General features: G+C 41.9%; 1 protein-coding gene across 3 annotated transcripts in view; it reads left to right on the top strand.

Annotated features, from left to right (window-relative positions):
- Positions 1-19878, top strand: part of Pik3cb (phosphatidylinositol-4,5-bisphosphate 3-kinase catalytic subunit beta) — a 171177-nt gene that overhangs the window by 39594 nt on the left and 111705 nt on the right. Inside the window, exons 3-4 of one of the 3 annotated variants that reach the window (XM_008844110.3) lie at positions 4829-4887; positions 17661-17847. In XM_008844110.3, coding sequence (XP_008842332.1) covers positions 17677-17847 — 171 coding nt within the window. In that variant the 5' untranslated portion in view covers positions 4829-4887; positions 17661-17676. Of the gene's footprint in view, positions 1-4828; positions 4888-17660; positions 17848-19878 lie in introns of those variants that run through there. The other 2 variants (XM_029568811.1, XM_029568812.1) reach the window with 2 other exon arrangements.

Below are 19878 nucleotides of genomic sequence, written 5' to 3'. Positions count from 1 at the left end.
ATTTATTTATTTATTTATTTATTTATTTATTTATTTATTTTCGGTTTTTTTGAGACAGCATCTCCCTGTAGCCCCAGCTGTCCTGATACTCACTCTGCCTTTAACTCACAGAAATCCACCTGAGGTGTGCACCACCAGGCCCAGCCTATTTATTAATTTTTTTGTCTTTTTGAGACAGGATTTCCCTGTAGCCCCAGCTAGTCTGGCACGTGCTATGTAGACCAGGCTAGCTTCCATCTCATAGAGGGCCACCTGCCTCTGCCTCCCGAGTGCTGCAACTAAAGGTGTGCTCCACCAAGTCTGGCTTTTACATTTTATTTATTTATTTATTATTGTTATTTTTTTTTTTTATTTTATGTGTACGAGTGTATTGCCTGCATGTATGTGAGTGCACCCATGTCATGCAATGCTGTGGAGGTCAGAAGAGGGCTTCGGATTCCCCTGGAACTGGAGTTAAGAACGGTTTGTAGCTGCCATGTGGGTGCTGGGAATCGAACCTGGGTCCTCTGCGAGAGCAGTCAGTGCTCTTAACCGCTGAGCTACCTCTCTAGCCCCAACATTTTATTTTTATTATTATTTGTGTGTGTGTGTGTGTGTGTGTGTGTGTATACACAATTGTTTGTCTGAATGTCATGTGTGTGTGCCCACAGAGGCCAAAAAAGAGAGCGTTGGATTCCTTGGGTGTAGCGTTAACCAATAGTTGTGAGCCACCTGATGTGGATGCTAGGAACTGAACTCAGGTCCTTCAGAAGAGCAGCAAGTGCTCTTAACCGCTGGGCCATCTCTCAGGCCCCAATCTTTTTTCCCTTCTGAGACAGGGTCTCACTGTGTATCCCTGACTGGCCTAGAATTTGCTGTGTAGCCTGGGCTGGCCTTGAACTCATAGAGATCTGCCTGTCTACCTGGGATTAAAGCTGTGAGTACCATTCTTGACTTCAGTGTGATTTTAATTTACATTTCCTTGGTGAATAATTACATTAAACATTCTCCCATATGTATTTGGGTTATTTGGGCTTCTGTAAAATTTCTGCTTAATTATTTTGCTCATTTTGTGTTGGAGTCATATTCATATTCCCTATATATTCCTTTTCCTATTGTAACTTATTCTAGTAGAAAGTGCGTGTGTGTGTGTTTGTGTGTGTGTGTGTGTGTGTGTGTGTGTGTGTGTGTTAGTTACCCCAGTACCAGTTGAGCATAGCGTTTTTTGTTTTATCGATAGCCCTAAAAACTGGTTTATTTGATAAGTTTTTTACTCACTGTTGAATACATCTTTCTGGTTTTTCCGTTAAGAGGACCTCCTTTATGTAGCCTCCCCACTGTCTAATTCTGCCATTGTTTTTCAAGTCTTTGTCTTCCAGTCTTAATCTTTGAATCTCTTCAACCCTTAAGGTGTTTCAGATATTTACATATGTCCTTTCTCTCTTTGCCTAATTTCAGGTCAATGTCATATTCATTGTGCCTCTGCAGCTGTTTGAAAAGAGTTCTCAGAAGGCGCCAAGAACAGGAGAGCTGTCTGTATGTCCCTTCTAGGGGGTTCTAAAACAGTGCAAAGCAGAGAGCAAAGAGGAAAGCTGATGAGTTTAAGTAGAAGTGCATGGTTTGCTGGTGTCACAGTGGCATTCCAACATTTACTTATAATTCTGGTTCCTGTTTGAGTAGAGAGGGTTAGAGAAGGAAGAGTCCTGATACTAGACTGTCTGTAACCAGGGGAACGGATGTGTGGGTTTTAATCACGGCCTTATGCCTATCTTAGCTTTGTGTTTGACCAACTTAGTGAAGATCAAACTGTTTTAACAGACGGAAAATTCATAATAGATGCCTGTTTTTTCACTCAAGAAGCAGTTACTGTGGATGGACCTCTTTCTAGTGGCTCTCTGCCATCACCAGTGTAGGAAGAATGAGGTGATATAGGCTGCTCATCATTGTCCTGAAACACCCTGACTTGATGTTGACAGCTCTTTTTCTAGTTAGTATAGAGCCACTTACAATTGCACAGGTAGTTAGAAAGGTTGACCTGCAGAGTGCCCAGGCAGAATTCCAGGCCTCTGTTAAAGTGAATTTGGTGTAGTTATCTTACTTTTGGAGGCCTCAATTTTAAATGTTGTTGATGAAAAGCTTTTAATCCCAGCAGAGGCAGGCAGATCTCACAGTTCAAGGCCAGCCTGTTCTACATAGTGAGTTCCACACCAGCTGGGGCTATAGACAGACCCTGTCTCAAAAAAAACCAAGAAAAAAAAAGAAAAATAACATACTTGGACCAGTGAGAAGGCTCAGTGGATAAAGGCACTCGCCACCAACAACCTGAGTACCTGAATTCTATCCCTGAGAGTTCTGTCTCATGCAGATTGTCCTCTGAACTACTCACATGTGCTCTGACACATGTGTACTCACATAAATACACACACACAAAATGAAATGTAATAAAACGTCTTAAAATGATATTTAGGATTCCATGCTTTGAAGATTATAGAATGCATACTTTTCTTAGTGATTAAATTGAAAAGACACAGGCTAAGTGTTTCCACCACATCTCCATTCATGGTTGTTCCTGTCCATTTTTGGAGAAATTCATGTAACATGTAGTATTAGTCTTTACTAGCTTCTTGCTATCACAATCAAGCTCTTTACAGCTCTAGCCTTTTCCAGGTCCTGGATACAAGCTACATCATGGAGCCAGCCTGGTAGCCCATGCTGTATATATGCAGGAGGCAAAGACAGGAAGATTGCTGTGAGTTTGAGGCCAGCCTGGGCTACATAGTAAGACTTGTCTCAAGAAAAACAAAACTGCATTATGGTCCTATAGCAAATGGAAGTTTGTTACATGATTGCAATAATTCTGAGATTAATGTGTTTGTACAAGCTGTAGGGAAATATGTTATCATGGTGCTTGTTGGTTTTGAAATATTAAGAACTTGTTCTTTTGAAAGTGTTACTGTTTTAAATATAGTTAAAGATACCTACACTGGCTAAAAATCAGTTTTCTAATAAATTTGACCTGTGTTAGTGGTTATGACTTCAAAGATGCTATCTTCACAGCTCTTACGATTGAAATTTTGTAAGTGCGGTTTGACCTTTGGTGAGGGGTCTCTTACCACAAGGTCATACAGTGCCTGATGGTATCATGGCAGGAATTCGAGAAATCACATGGCAAGATAGGAAGCCAGAGCATGGGGAGGGTCAGGTTTGCTGTTGAGAACAGCTTACTTTCCAGAATTGACCTGCCTGGGCATACTGGTTCACATCAGTAATCCCAGCACTCTCAAGGCCGAGGCAGGAGGGTTACTGTGAAATGGAGGTCAGATTGGGCTATCTAGTAAGCTCCAGGCCAGATGGAGCTACAGGGAGACCCTGTCTCAAAAAACAAAAAAAGACACTGGAGAGATGGCTCAGCAGTTAAGAGCACTGGCTGCCCTTGTAGAGGACCCAGGTTTGGTTCCCAGCACCTACATGGTAGCTAACAGCAGTCTGTAACTCCAGTTCTAGGGGATTCATTGCCCTCTTCTGACTCCTTGGGCATTGCAGGACACAAGTGCACTTACTTACGTACATGCAGGCAATATACTCATACAGCAAAACACTCATACACATTAAAAAAATTTTTTTTTGCCTGCTGAGCCGTCTCCTTGTTCTATAATTTTGATCTATTTGAACTGATTTTGTATTGTAATCCAAGGCAAATACTCCTGCACTCTACTACAGAGTGACATCCTAGCCTTTGAACCCAAATAAGTATACAAGACAATAACAGTGAAAAGATGAAAGAGAACAGATTCCACACACAGCGGTATGCATGCCTGCATACGCATCAGGCACACCCAACACAAAATAGGTTATTATTTTTTTTAATTTTTTAATTTTTATTTTTTGTGTTTGCATGTATTGCTTGCATGTAGGTAAGTGCACCCGTGCCGTGCAGTGCTCGCAGAGGTCAAAAGAGGCTGTTGGATCCCCTGGAACTGGAGTTACAGACAGTTGTTAGCTGCCATGTGGGTGCTGGGATTAGAACCTGGGTCTTCTGCAAGAACAGTCAGTGTTCTTAACCGCTGAGCCATCTCTCCAGCCCCCTTTTTTTTGGTCTTTTTGAGACAGGGTCTCTCTTGTAGAGCCAGCTGTCCTGGAATTAAAGGCGTGCACCACCACTCCCGGCCAAAATAAAAATTTTTAAAAAGAAGCCAGATGTGATAGCTAACACCTTTAATTCTGGCACTCAGGAGGTAGAGGCAAACAGATCTCTGTGAGTTGGAGGCCATCCTGGTCTAAACAACAAGTTCCAGGCCAGCCAGTGCTACACATAATGAAACCAGGTCTTAGAAAAACAAAAACAAAAATTTTAAATGAGAGACCAAAATTAAAGAGATACACTTTTAAATTATATGCCTCTTGACCAGACAACAAAAACAAATTTATATAACTGCTTAATTAAAAAATGCTCAGAAAGAACAGAATGGGCTGCTACAAAATGTCTTTATAGAGCTGGGCGTGGTGGCCCACGCCTTTAATCCCAGCACGTGGGAGGCAGAGGCAGGTGGATCTCTGTGAGTGGGAGGCCAGCCTGATCTACATAGTGAGTTTCAGGACAGCTGAGGCTATAGGGAGACCCTGTCTCAGAACCATCACACACAAAAAAAGTCTTTCTCAAATTACAGGTGGCATTGAGTAATATGCGTGATGTACCACAGAGCCATTCCTGTTGCTTAGATTTACATTAGAAAGTTTGCTCCATGACAGAGGTCATTAATACTTAGCTGAAGGATAAGTGCTCAATAACTTTTTGTCTTATTTGTGAATGAAAAGCTATGCAACAAGAGTAAGGATTTTTTTTTTATAGGTTATTAATTTCTAAACCATGACACCAAATCAATGAAATCTGCTAACATGCATCTCTGGGTAAGTCAGTACTTTAGTAGAAGATATGCTCAACAATGACCTAAGTACAAATATAACATCATCATCTACAGCTTTGCTTGAGTATTTATGTAATTGAAATATATAACTTTATCTTCCTTTAATAATCTCATCTTTATATTACAGATAAAACATATGCTATTACATGTATTAGTACCTATATACAGCTATAAACTCAATAATGTTAAGCAGGAGTAACAGGGTGCTGCTACAAAGGAGTTTGAGGGAGCTGGAGAGATGACTCAGTAGTTAAGAGCACTGGCTGCTCTTGCAGAGGACCTGGGTTTAGATCTCAGCACCCACATGGTGGCTAACAACCGTCAGTAACTCCATTTCCAGGGAATCCACTGCTCTCTTCAAGGGTTGAGTGCTGGTCACATACATGCAAGCAAAACACTTATACACATGAAATAAAAATAAATAATTTTTTAAAGAAAGGAGTTTGAATCCAATGAGGTTTCTAAGTATTAGTATAAAGTGTGTATGTGTGTGTGTGTGTGTGTGTGTGTGTGTGTGTGTGTGTCCATGCTTTCCTTCCATTGTGTGGGTCTCAGGGATTGAAATCAGGTCTTCAGGCTTGGCTGCATGCACCTTTACCTATTAGCCACCTTGCCAGCTCTAATATAAAGTTTAGTTTTTAGATTTTTTTGTATTTGTATTTTTTTTTTTTTTAATTGCCAAACAGTCTCAAAATGTGCCTTGGAAACAGCTTGAGATTAGCATGCACAAACCCGGTATTCTATCCCCAGCACTGCATAAAACCAAGCGTAGTGATACATACCTGTTAATTCCAGCATTGGGGAGGTAGAGGTTGTGGCAGATGGATCAGAAGTTTGCAGCCATCAGAGTATAGTCTGGGACACATGAAATCCTGGTTCAAAGGAAAAAAAAGTTCTAGAAAACTACACCAATTTTTTTTTATTTTTTTTCTTTTTTTTTTTGAGACAGGGTCTCCCTGTAGCCCTTGCTGGCCGAAACTTGCTATGTAGACCAGGCTGGCCTCTGCCTGGGACTAAAGGTCTGCACCACTACTGTATTTATTTATTTATTTTTGATTAGGTCAACTGTGGTGGTACACACCTCTATCACAGTACTAGGGACGGGGGCATTTGGATCTCTTGAGAGTCTAAGCTAGCCTGTTCTAAATGGTGAGTTTCAGGCTAGTCAGCAGTACATAGGAAGACCCTGTCTCAAAAACAAAAACAGGAGCTATTTTTTTTAAATTTTATTTTATGTGTAGAAGTGTATTGCCTGCATGTGTGTGAGTGCAATGCTGAGGACGGCTGAAGAGGGCTTCAGATTCCCCTGGAACTGGAGTAAAGGACGGTTCATAGCCGCCTTGTGGGTGCTGGGAACCGAATCCCGGTCCTCTGCAAGAGCAGTCAGTGGGTGTGGAGGTGCAGCATACATGTGGTGGTCAGAGTAAAACTTCTCCCATGTGGTTCCCAGGGATCAAAACTTAGCTTATCATGAGCCTTGGCAGCAAGTACCATCACCCACTAAGTCATCTCTCTGGCCCACTAATTTAGATCTTTATTATAGTGCTCATTAACAGGACTATATTAGGGCTATACTTATATATTTATCTTTTTTTTTTGTCTTTTTTGAGACAGGGCCTCCCTGTAGCTCCAGCTGTCCTGGAACTTGCTGTGTAGACCAGTTTGGCCTTGAACTCACAGAGATCTGCCTGCCTCTGCCTCCTGAGTGCTGGGATTAAAGGTGTGTGCCACCATGCCCGGGTATATTTATCTTTTTAAAATTACGTTTATTTGGTGGCGGAGGTATGGATGTGCCCTGGTACACCTGGGGAGGTCAGAAGACAATGTGTGGAGTTGGCTCTCTCCTTTCAGTATGTGGATCCCAGGGATCAAATTCTCAGGTTGTCAGGCTTGGTGACAGTCACCTTTACCTACTGAGTCATCTTACCCACCCTATTACAGCTTTTTAATATTAGTCAACTGCACAGAGGCAAAAAAGTTACTATACATTGCTTGTTACTTAAAAAATCAAGCTTTCTTCAAATTTCCTAAGTTCAGCATTTGTACTTAACTGTTAATAGAATTCAGTGACTATTTTGTAGCTTCCGGTTTTGGAGGCCAATCTTTCTCTTTCATTCATTTTTGCATCTCTAGAGAATGAGCTCAAAAATCTTGAACATGCTAGGCAAGTGCTCTTCCACTGAGTGACACCAGCAACCCAGGTGTTTCTTATAACCAACTGATAAAGTGTCTGTCTCTACTGAAAACATTGTCTTAAGTGTTTCATCTTTTATGAATCCCAGTCTAATTTACAGTGACATTTTTGGACTGCTTTCATCATAGACTACACTAAAGATTACCCCGAGCAGGAGAATCTTACCAGTAGTCTTTTGGTGAGATTTAGGAATGCAGTGAATCTCCGAATGCATAGACCCTCAGAGCAGAGTGCCCTGTAGGTCACACTGACTTCACTATGGTTTTCACCGTGTGTCTACTAATAATCACCTAATGAGTAATTGTATTTCAAACCAACCCTTTAAAATTGCTTACTTAAAAGGTATAAGAGGCCAGGTGGTCCTATTATGCCTCTAATTAGGCCCTTTAGAGGCTAAGGCAGAGAGAGGACTGCCCCAAGTTCAATGCCAGCATCTGCTACACTGATAAATTCTCGCAAAGACCAAAATACAACAAATAAAAATAATGAAAAATTTAAATAATTAGCCAGATATGATGGTACATTACTTTAATCTCAGCACTCTGGAGGCAGATCTCTGTGAGATCCAGGCCAGCCTGGTGTACATAGTTAGTTCCATGCCAGCTGGGGCTACGGGGAGACTCTTTCTCAAAAAAACAAAAAATGTTTTTATTTTTCCTTAAATTCCCACTTTCCCAATAACATTTTATTTTTTTAAGGGAGTTCCAGGACAGCTGAGGCTACAGGGAGACCCTGTCTCAGAAAGACCAAAAAAAAAAAATTTATTATTTTCATTTTATGTGTATGCCTGTATTGCCTGCATGTAGGTAAGCGCACCCATGTCATGTAGTGCCCGAGGAGGTCAGAAAAAGCTGTCGGTTCCCCTGGGACTGGAGTTACAGTTTTTAGTTGCCGTGTGGGTGCTGGGATTCGAACCTGGATCTTCTGCAAGAACAACCAGTGTTCTTAACCGCTGAGCCCTCTCTCCAGCCCCCCCTCAAAATAACGTTTTAAAACATTACTATTGATAGTTACATATGTAACCTATAGCACTGGTACTTAAACAGAGAGGAATATTATTTCAATAGACTAAAAAATTAAAACAATTTTTCTAGGGGGTGCTCTCCGACATAACTCCTGTGGTAAGCCCTTTATACTTTTTTCTAAAAAAATATTTATTTATTTTGTGTGTATGAGAATATTGCCTGAATGTAAGTGCACCTGTGTCATGCATTGCCCATGGAGGTCAGAAGAAGGCATTGAATTCCTCTGGAACTGGAGTTACAGATGGTTGTTAGCTGCTGTGTGGGTGCTGGGATGTGAACCCGGGTCCTCTGTGAGAGCAGTTAATGCTGAGCCATATCTCCAGCCCCTGCCCTTTATAGTTTTAACCTTCTTGGCTAACAGTACAAGAGTGGAACAGATACACATTTTCAGCCTTATTGGACTTGTTTTTGCAACAATAGGGACTCAACCTAAGGCCTTCCTAAATAAGCATTCTACCAGTGAACCACACTCCCAGCCCAAACATACGTGTATCTTGGGGTCACTTTTGTACCTGTCATCCAGATAGATACATGTTTGATGGAAGTTTCACCGTCTTAGTGACTGCTTCTGTTTCTTACTCTATGGTGGTGTGTCTATAGGCTCCAGGGTACGCTCTTGTGATTGTCAGTAAGTCTTCTCATTATTTCTGATTCTTTGTGAGTGACATGACGACAATCAGGAATGACTTTTGTGTAGCAATGGGTACTCACATGTAACTGCTGTGAGAATGACTCATGAGCCAAATTGTAGAAGTGTGTGGTGGTGCTGGTGAGTAACCAACAGCCCTCACATCTAGGAACTGAACCAGTGCCAGAAAGCCATCTGGATGGCAAACAGTAACATGAGAAGAATTTTAAATAGCTTACAGCTGTATAAAAAGTACTACTCCGGCCTCTGAACGTTTTAACTATTTCTGTCTGCTGTCATTTTGAAAATAAGCTATAATACATACAATTTAAAAGTACATCCTACAAATGCTGGCTTTTCTCCCCAGCCATTTCAGGACTGCTCTTCACACAGTGATTTAACTTTGGTTTGCAAATGCATTTATTATTTGCTTGTCTATTTTAAATTTTTTCCTTGATGACCAATTTTCCTCTTATCCAAATGACAAAATGCTTCTGTGAGTAGCTTTCATTTATTCCTCTTATTACTGACAGGGAATGGGAAAACCAAGAAAAATGAAGAGGTATCCCATCTTTGTGCCAAGTCTTTCACTGTCTTTTCTCTCTAGAGGAAACGATAAGCCAGGAGAGGCAAACTGAGATTGTTGTTTAGTGCTAGGCATTGATCAAAGAACAAGAAAGAGGACCAGGTATAAAGCTCAGAGGTGGAGTACCTGCCTAGAAGGCAGGGCTCTGGGCTCAATGAATATTTATTAAACATTCATTCTTTTGAAGGCACATCACACATTTGATTGGGGGATGATGAGATTTAACAAATAAAACACTGGCTGGGCACGATGGCACATGGCTTTAATCATAGCACTCAGGAGGCAGAGGCAGGCAGATCTCTATGAATTCGAGGCCAGCCTGGTCTACATAGTTGCAGGACAGCTGGAGCTACAGGGAGACCCTGTCTCAAAAAACAAAAACAAACAAACAAAAAAATAAATAAATATATAAAATTAACAAACAGTTTGTATCCAGCCTGTACTTGGGTCTGCTGAAAGAGATAAGTGGGAGTCATGTCTGCTTCACTTGAGTGGTGCTCCTTAGAATGGTGGGGAAATGCAGCACATGGAAAGACAGTGAAGGCTTAGGTAAGTAATTGATCTTCACCTCAGTCTTCCAGGGCCTCAGCCACAAGAGATGAAGATAACTGTTGGGAAAGTGAAGCATAGAGTACTTGAGCTTCACAAGGGGGGTGGGATGGTATGTTGAGGTGGTAGGAACAGGTCAGTGGAGAAACTGTTTTCTAAAGGAATTGATACGGTTTTCACAGGACCTGGTCACGAGTCTCCTTTCCTTCCTCCCTCTCTCTTCCACCTTCCTTTTCTTTTGGAGGGAGGGGTTTGTTTTTAGACAAGGTCTCACTCTGTATCCCAGGCTGACCTGGAACTTACTAGATAGCCCAGTCTGACCTCCATATCACAGTAACCCTCCTGCCTTAGCCTTGAGAGTGCTAGGATTACTGATGTGAACCAGTATGCCCAGGCAGGTCAGTTCTGGAAAGTGGGTTGTTCTCAACAGCAAGCCTGACCCTCCCTGTGCTCTGGCTTCCTATCTTGCCATGTGATTTCTCTAATTCCTGCCATGCATTCCTGCCCTGATACTATCGGGCACTATATTGACCTCCCAGCAAGATACTCCTCACCAAAGGTCAAACTGAGCATACAAAACTTTAATCATAAGAGTTACGAAGATAGCTTCTTTGAAGTCATAACCACTAACACAGGTCAAATTTATTAGTAAATTGACTTTCAGCCAATGTAGGTATCTTTAAATATATTTAAAACAGTAATACTTTGAAAAGAACACAGTATTTAAACAAGTTCTTAAATATTTCAAAACAGAGCTGGCCTAGATCTCACAGAGATCTGGCCTCTGCCTCCTGATTCCTGGGATTAAAGGCATGCACTACCACACCAAAATTTTACGTTATCTCTTAGAGGTAGATATTACTACTCTTTTTCCTAACTTAGTATACTGAAGCTCAGAGATTAAGCAGTTTATTCAAGGTCATAACAGTCTTAAGTGTACAATAACTTCATAAAACATGTAGATGAAACCATATCCAAAAGATCTGAGGGGAGGGGTTCATGCTTCAGTAAATAACACCCCAGCCTTACTCAGTCAGGCCATCCTAAGAAAACTCAAAACAGCAAAATATATGAAAACTTGTTAAGAAGAAAAGATTCATCAGGAGGGGCTAAAGGGGAATATGAAATTGTCAAAAAATGATAAATTTTGGAGGGCTGGAGAGATGGCTCAGTGGTTAAGAGCACTGGCTGTTCTTGTAGATGACCTGGGTTCAGTTCCCAGCGCCCACATGGCAACTTACAACCATCTGTTACTCCAGTTCCAGGAGATGTGCAAGCATTGCACAACATGGGTGCACTTACAGACATGCAGGCAAAATTCTTATAAACTAAAAGTAAAAAAAATTTAAAAATAAAATATGTATAACTTTATAATGACTTATAAAATTAGATTTGAACTGGTCCTAATAAAAAGAAGTAACATTACTCAGTGGATAATTTTATCTCAGGTAATTTCTTTTTTGGACTTGAAATTTGTTTTGTAGTTTGTGTCCGTCCCCTGTTCTCCTGTCCTTTCCTTTTATTCTCTCTCTTTCCTTTTTCCCTCCCTCCCTTCATTTCCCTTCATCTCATTTAAACTTCTTTCCTCTTCCTTCTTTCGCTTTTCTCTGTTTTCCCATCCCTGGTTCTTATCTTTCCTTCCCTGGACCTATCTCACTATGTAGCCTAGGCTGCCCTCAAAGTAGCAATGCATCTGCCTGAACCACCCAAATGCTGGAATTAGAATTGTGGGCTACCACCCCCAGCTAACAGAAGTTTCTTAAACTTTTTGTTTTAATTTTGGGTTAATTTTGTTTGTGTAGGATAGTCACAGTAAAAATTTGTTTGGCATAGTAAGTGTATGTGTTGGAGTTTTAAAGAATGGCTCTGCATTTATGAATATTGCAATATACCTGGTTTACAACATTTTTCTAAACAAATTGCTTAAGCCCTTGAGTGGTAGCTACTATCTGTAATCCTAGCAGTTTTGAGACAGAAGCAGGATTGCAGGAAGTTGGAGGCTAGCTTGGGCTACGAAGTGAGACCCATGTTTCAAAAACCAGACAACAAAAGAGGAGCTAAGTCGATTAGTATTTGAACAATTAGGACTGATTTGTTGTCATGAGGAATGTATCAGGAGAATAGGAAAGAGTCCCATTTTTACCCCATCACTTAAGTTGCTTTTGATGGAAGCCAGTAGGCTGCAATCATGAATGTCAGTGTACATGACTCCTTCCAGTGGTGTGAGAGTGAGGAGAAAGGGGCCTCAAGAGTGACAGGAAAGAATCCAATTGAGAGAAGACTGGAAACCTATCCCCACTAGGGCACTCAAGAGAAAGTGGGAGAATGTGGGTGCTGTGTAAATGACTTATGAAGCATCATCACAATCCCCCCCCCATTGATTCTTGGATCTGTCCTAGCTTTCTAGCCCACTTCCATTATCTTTCAATAAACTGCCTCTATTTCTGCCACCAAACATGGGCCACAAGAACCTGGAAATTGCACTGCGTGCCTCTCTGTACCCAGACTCACACATAAAACGACGACATTGACCTTCCCTCTAACTATATCATGGAAGTAGAAAATGAAATACTCTTTAAAATTTTCTTTTGTTCTCTTTTAAAGTTTCCGCCAGTTTCTTTCAGAGTAGTTTTGATTGAACTTGTTCATCTTACATAACATGTTTATGTTGGTTTTTCCTTAAAGAAAGTTTAATAGCTTAACTGGCACATTGTTGGGATAGTGGAGAATCTTTAAAATTAAGCTCTTTCTGCCAGTGCACAACAGACAGAATCCATGAGTTTATAATTACTGTTTAAGGGTTTAGTGGAGCCAGTTTTCTTTGCTGAATTTCTTATATCCTTTGGTAGCATTCCTGGAAAGTTGTTTTGATAGTTTAAAAATGTTCATTGTTCTCAGCCTTTGATCATTTGCTTTCATGGAAAAGAAAAAGGATATGATGGTTGAAGATCTTGCAAAACTAGTTAACCCTGTGCAGAGCATGTCCTTTAAAGGAGACAAAACAAAACTTTAAAAACCAAAGTAGATTTGTTCCTGGTGCTGTGTTTGTCTCTGTGTCTTCTAGAAATTTATTTAACCTCTCGGAGCTTTGGTTTTATCATTTTAAAATGCAAAGAGTCTGTTATGTCCAACCTGAAGCTCTTAGACTGGACTCTGCATGTAGTAGTCTCCATGCAATAAGGATGACTAAAGCAAAGAACTAGAGCATTGTATTTTCAAGTTAGTAGGAGTAATAGGTAGGTGGGGGAGACATGACACCACTGGTACTTGAACTGAGCACTTCCTGTAGGCTAAGCAAGTGCTCCACTGTTGTGCTACAGTTCAACCCTAGCAAGTTTATTTCCTTAAAAATATTTCTGCAGGCCAGGTGTGGAGGTGCACATTTTTAATCCCAGGCAGAGGCAGGCAGATCTCTATGAGTTAGAGGCTAGCCTGGTTTACATAGCAAGTTCCAGGCTGGCCAGCACTATATAATATGGCCCTGACTCAAAAAAAGGAAAAAAACCCCAACCCCCCCCCCCCCAAACTACAGGAGTCACAGTAGTGTATTACCTGTAATTACAACACTTGGGAAATGGAATCAGGAAGTCTGGGAATTCTAGACTAGCCTGGGCCACATGAGACAAGGAAAGAAGGGAGGAAGGAAGGGAGGAGGGAAGATTACTGGTGCTTGGAATGTAGCTAAGTTGGTATAGTCCTTGTCTGTTATATACAAGGTTCTGGGTTCCGTAACCAGTATTAGAAAAAAAAATTTTTTTTTCTGGGCATGGGGATAAGTGCCTCTAATCCCAGCACTTGGAAAATTGAAGTAGAATTGCTGTGAGTTTGAGGCCTGCCTGGTCTACATGGTGATTTCCAGACCAGCTTGGGCTCTATAGTGTGAGATGCTGTCCCCTGCAAACCAAGCCTGTACAAAGCTGGATATGATGGCACACTTATTATCCTAGTACTGTGTTGGCTAGCACAGGAGGATCATCAGTTTGAGGTAACCCTGGGCTGCACAGTGAGACCCTTTCTCAAATAAAGCTCCCTAAACCAAAGAAAAAAACCTCTATAGAAAGATTCTTTCTTTTTTGTCTTTTTGAGGCAGGGTCTCCCTGTAGCCCCAGCTGTCCTGGAACTCACTATGTAGACCAGGCTGGCTTGAAGATTATTTCTCTAACATTTGTTCTATAACCATTTGTTAGACATCTGTTAGCTATGCCTTGTGAGAATTCCTTTTTCTTGTTCTTAATAGATATATACAAGATAAATGTCTTAAATTTGAATCATTGTGGTATACACACATACATATATGTGTATGTATGTAAATTTTATATAAAGACAACCAAATGTATATTTAAATAATTGATTTTTAGTGTCTTTTTTGGGGGGGGTGCAGTGAACTTAATGGTATTCAAGAAAGTAGGGCTTTCTAAGCCCCTTCCCCCCTTCTGGGGGTCTAGGATGGAAACTGAAGGGAGATGCTCAATGTATTGAGGGCTGAGTTGGGGCAGGGACCCCCCCCTCCCAACTGAGGCCCTCTCTCTTCCTCTTGCTGGGGTGAGTGATTGTTCAGGGCTTCTTATTCCTTGGAGGCCATGTGGACCATGAGGTCCACCACCCTGTTGCTATAGCCAAATTTGTTGTCATAACAGGAAATGAGCTTGACAAAGTGATCATTGAAGGCAGTGCCAGCCCCAGCATCAAAGGTAGAAGAGTGGGTGTCACTGTTAAAGTCACAGGAGACGACCTGATCCTCACTATAGCCCAGGATGTCCTTTGGGGGGGGGGCCCTTGCTTCACCATCTTCTTAATGTCATCATATTTAGCAGCTTTCTCTAGGCAGCAGGTCAGATCCATGATAGATGTTGGGCATAGTGAGTTTTCCATTCAGCTCTGGATGACCTTGCCCACAGCCTTGGCAGCACCAGTGGATGCAGAGATGATGTTCTGGGCGGCTCCACGTCCATCACACTACAGTTTCTTAGAGGGGCCATCCACAGTCCTCTGCATACCTATGATGACATGAACTGTGGTCATGAGTCCCTCAACAATGCCAAAGTTGTCATGGATGACCTTGGCCAGGGGTCTAAGCAGTTGGTGGTGCAGGAGGCATTGCTGGCAATCTTGAGGGAGTTGTCATATTTCTCATGGTTCACACCCATCACAAGCCTGGGGGCATCAGCAGAAGGAGCAGAAATGATGGCCTTTTTGGCTCTACCCTTCAAGAGCACCTCGGCCTTCTCCGTGATAGTGAAGACCCCGGTAGACTCCACAGCATATTCAGCACCAGCATCACCCCATTTCAGGATCTCACTCTTGAAAGATGGAGATGGCCTTCCCATTGATGACAAGTTTCCCGTTCTCAGCCTTGACTGTACTGTTGAACCGTACTGGAACATGTAAACCATGTAGTTGAGGTCAACGAAGGGGTCATTGATGACAACAGTGTCCACTTTGCCGGAGTTGAAGGCAGCCCTGGTGACCAGGCTCCCCGTAGACCAAATCCATTCACTCTGAACTTCACCATTGTGTCTCAGGGACAAAGCCAGCACGGCACGAGAAGATGTGACCATCTCTAGAACTGGGAGGGGCAGAGAGCCTCGTGTCTTCCATTTGCTTTTTTTTTGTTTTTGTTATTTTGTCTTGAAATAGGGTCTCACTGTCTAGACCAGGCTGGCCTCAAACTCAGATATCTGCTTGCCTTTCCCTCCCTAAGTACTGGGATTAAAGGTGTATAGCTATGCCTGGCTTTGTCTTTTTATTTAAAAAAAATTTTTGTTATTTTTACTTTATGTGTATGAGTGTATTGCCTGCATGTATGTAAGTGTACCTGTGTTGTACAGTGCCCACAGAGGTCACAAGAGGGCATCAGATTCCCTGGAACTGGAGTTATGGATGGTTAGCCGCCATGTGGGTGCTGGGAATCGAACCCGGGTCCTCTTCAAGAGAAGCTAGTGCTTTTACTGCTGAGTTATCTTCTCCAGCCCTTTTTATTTTACTATTTATTTATTTATTTATTTATTTATTTATTTATTTATTTATTTATTTATTTATTTATTTTTGGTCCTTTTTGAGACAGGGTCTACCTGTTCGCCCCAGCTGGCCTGGAACTCACTGTGTCAACCACGCTGGGCTTGAATTTATAGAGATCACCTGCTTCTGCCTCCTGAGTGCCGAGATTAAAGGCATGCACCACCATGCCCAGCATGCCTTTTTATTTTTTTAAGATCAGGTTTCCTTATGTAGCCCAAGCTGGCTTGGAACCTACTGGCCTCAGAATCAGTGATTGTCTTGCTTTAACCTCCTAAGTAGTGGAATTGCAGATTATGCCCATCTTTGTTTTGCTATTTTATTATTAATTTTGATGTCTTTATTTTTGTGTATCCGTGTGTGTGTGTGTGTGTGTGTGTATGTCTGTGTGATTGTATACAGCACATGTGTGGGTACCCAAGGGGGCCAGAAGAGGGTTTCAGAACCCCTGAAGCTGGAGTTACAGTTAGTTGTGAGTCACCTGATATGGGTGCTGGTAACTGAACCTAGGTCCTCTGTAACAGCGACAAGTGTTCTTACCACTGAGCCATCTCTCCAGCCCTTACTAGTTTTTAAAGTTTTAATTAGTGGTGTGTGTGTGTGTGTGTGTGTGTGTGTACACATGTATATGTACTCTTGAGGAAGTCAAAAGATAACTTGGAAGAATTGGTTCTCTTCTACCATATAGATCACAATACTAAGCCAGCTCTCTGGCTACTCTTTTGGTTTTTAAAATACCACATTTAATTGGTCTCCTATTACATTATTGTCTATATTGAAATAAAAAACTAGCTGGGTTTGGTGTCGCATGCCTTTAGTCCCAGCACTCAGGAGACAGACACAGGTGGATCTCTGAGTTGAAGGCCAGCCTGGTGTACATGGCGAGTTCCAGGCCAGCTGGGGCTACAGGGAGACCCTGTTTCAAAAAGACAAAAAAAGATAAAAAGAAATTAAAAACTATATGGGCTAGAGATGGCTCAGTGGTTAAGAGCACGTACTACTCTCGCAGAGAACACGAGTTTGGTTCCCAGCACCCACATCAGGTAGCACACAAACACTTGCAACTTTAGCCCTGGGGATCCAATGACCTCTTCTGGATTCTGAGAGTACCTGCATTTATGTATGTGCACACACACACACACACACACACAATTAAAAATCTCTAAAAAAAAGAACTAGGAGCTGGATTGATGACTCAGTTGTTAAGAGGACTTGACTGCTCTTGAAAAGGACCAAGTTTGATTTCTAGCACAAACATGGTGGCTAACAACTGTCCATAACTTCAGTTCCAGGTTATCTGATGCCCTCTTCTGACCTCTGTGAGTATTGCATTACACGGGTGCACTTACACACAGGCAGACAATACACACACATAAAATAAAAATAATAAAATATAGCTGGGCGTGGTGGTGCATGCATTTAATCCCAGCACTCGGGAGGCAGAGGCAGGTGGATCTCTGTGAGTTCAAGGCCAGCCTGGTCTACATAGTTTCAGGATAGCTGGGGCTACAGGGAGACCCTGTCTCAAAAAGACCCACCAAAAATAAAATAAAATATTAAAGAACTAGTTATTGATAAGATTTCTCCTCATTTTCTTTCCAAGACAGTATCTTTCAATGTTACCCAATCTGGCTTCTGACTCTTGGACTCAATTGTCCACGAAGCTAGGATTATCAGTATGTGCCAAGATATGTGCTTGTCATACTTAAGTATGAAATTTGTCTAATGACTATTTTGCTCCTTTCTTACTTATTTCTAGGGCCTCATGGTTATAAATGTGCTTCAGCTTCATAATGCCTCCTGCTATGACAGACGTCCTTGACATCTGGGCAGTGGATTCACAGACAGCACCTGATGGCTCCATATCTGTGGATTTCCTTTTGCCCACTGGGATTTATATCCAGTTGGAGGTACCTCGGGAAGCTACTATTTCTTACATTAAGCAGGTATGTTAATAGAATTTCTGAAGATTTAGCTTGCTTTCTCTGTCACTTAGGGGAAAATCATCATAGGAAATGATTATAGAAAAAGTTAATTATAGCTGGGCATGTGGTACATGCCTTTAGTCCCTGCACTTGGGAGGCATATGCAGGTGGGTCTCTATGAGCTTGAGTCCAGCCTGGTCTACATAGTGAGTTGCAGGCCAGCTGGGGCTACAGGGAGACCCTGTCTCCAAAACAACAACAACAACAACAACAGAAAATGTTACTTTTTGTAATTTATGTGGTGAACCTGTGGAACGTTTAATTTTATTTAGCTTGTTGCATTTTAAAGTCTTTGATATGTTCTACCTTTTATGGACTCCCACTTTTAGTTTTTAATCCATGTAATAGCTGAATTAAGAAAGATCGACACTCATCATGGTGACATGCTATAATCCTACCCTTTGGTTGGTGGGAGGAAGGGGAGAAATAGATGCAGGAGAGAATTTTCCACTAAAAATCAACTTATAAATGAAATTGAATTTTTGCAAGCTTCATACAGTATATTTTGATCTGCAATTCCCTCTTAATATCCCTTACCTGATTTCATGTTCTCCTCCCTGTGTGTGTATGCTCATCGAGTCAAATTTGTGTGCCCAAATGCCCTTTGGTGTGGGTCTATCTACTGGAGACTGGTTAACCCACCCTCAAAGAAAACTGACTCTCACTCTCCCAGCAGCTATTGATTGCCAGTAGTTCCTTAGCTAGGGTTGAGGCTTCTTACATACGTTCTCACGTCGTTACTGTTACGAGTTCATATGAGTAACTGCCCAGCTATCTGTTTGGAAAACTTTTCTTGTGATCATCCACCCCCTCTGGTTCTTAACAATCTTTCTGCCCCCTCTTCTGCAATAATCCCTGAGACTTGGGAGGCAGAGGCTTGATGTAGGTGCCCTATTTGGGAATAAGTACTCTGCAGTCTCTTATTTTCTGCACATTGGTCAGTTGTGGGTCTCTGTTAATCACCATCTGCAGCATGAAGAAGCTTCTCTGGTGAGAGCTGAGAGATGCATTAATCTGTAGTGCTGGGGGAGCTTGCAGGTCTTCTTTTTTATTTTTTGAGATGTGGTCTTACTCTGTGGCCCAGGCTGATTTAGGAATCATAGTAGTCTTCCTTCCTCAGCCTCCCAAGTATTGGTGTCAGTGGTGAGGGCGACAAGCAATGCTCCCCACTGTCACCTGAATCAACCCGAAGAGTTTCACTATCTTTTAGGGACCTCAACTCAGGCCATTCCTGGATTCATGGCTTCTACACCAAAAAGAATTTCAATACTAGCCAGTATGAAGCAAAAGTTGGCAGGTCTCTATTTAGTGTGTGGGTGTGTGCATGCCATAGCATGTGCACGTGATCAGAAGGCAGCTTGAAATAGTTCTCTCCTTCCACCCCGTGGATCTTGGGGATCAAACTCAGGTTACCAGGCTTGGCAGCAAGTGCCTTTCCTCACTCTTGTTGGTCCAAGAGGTAAGGTTTAATAAAGATTTTTGTTTTTGTGTGTGTGTGTCTCCCTGTAGTCCCAGCCGGCCTGGAATTCTGTAGACCAGGCTGGCCTTTATCTCAGAGATCTTCCTGCCTTAGCCTCAACAGTGCAGGGATGAAAGGCATGTACCATCACGCCCAACTTTAATAAAGATATTTTAAATACTGGCTTAAGTCTGAGGCTTAGGGGCTGGAGAAATGGCTCAGCAGTTCAGAGCACTGACTGTGGCTACGGAATCCAAAGCCCTCTTCTGACCTCCGTGGCATTGCACGACACGGGTGCACTCACACACATGCAGGCAATACACTCATACACATAGAAAAAAGAAATAAAATATAAAATAAAATCAGTCTGAGGCTTAAGAAAAAGAAAGGGGGCCTGGAGAGATGGTTCAGTGGTTAAGAGCACTGGCTGCCCTTGGAGGACCCCTGTTTGGTTCTCGGCACCCATCTGGTGGCTAACACCAATCATTTCGTAGACCCATGTCCAGGAAATAAGATGCCCTAATCTGGCTTCC

The sequence above is a fragment of the Nannospalax galili genome, unplaced genomic scaffold (genome assembly GCF_000622305.1).
Source record: "Nannospalax galili isolate Female #2095 unplaced genomic scaffold, S.galili_v1.0 scaffold482, whole genome shotgun sequence".
NCBI classification, from domain to species: domain Eukaryota; kingdom Metazoa; phylum Chordata; class Mammalia; order Rodentia; family Spalacidae; genus Nannospalax; species Nannospalax galili.
Note: the sequence above shows the minus strand (reverse complement) of the source record. Positions and strands in the feature narration are given on the sequence as shown.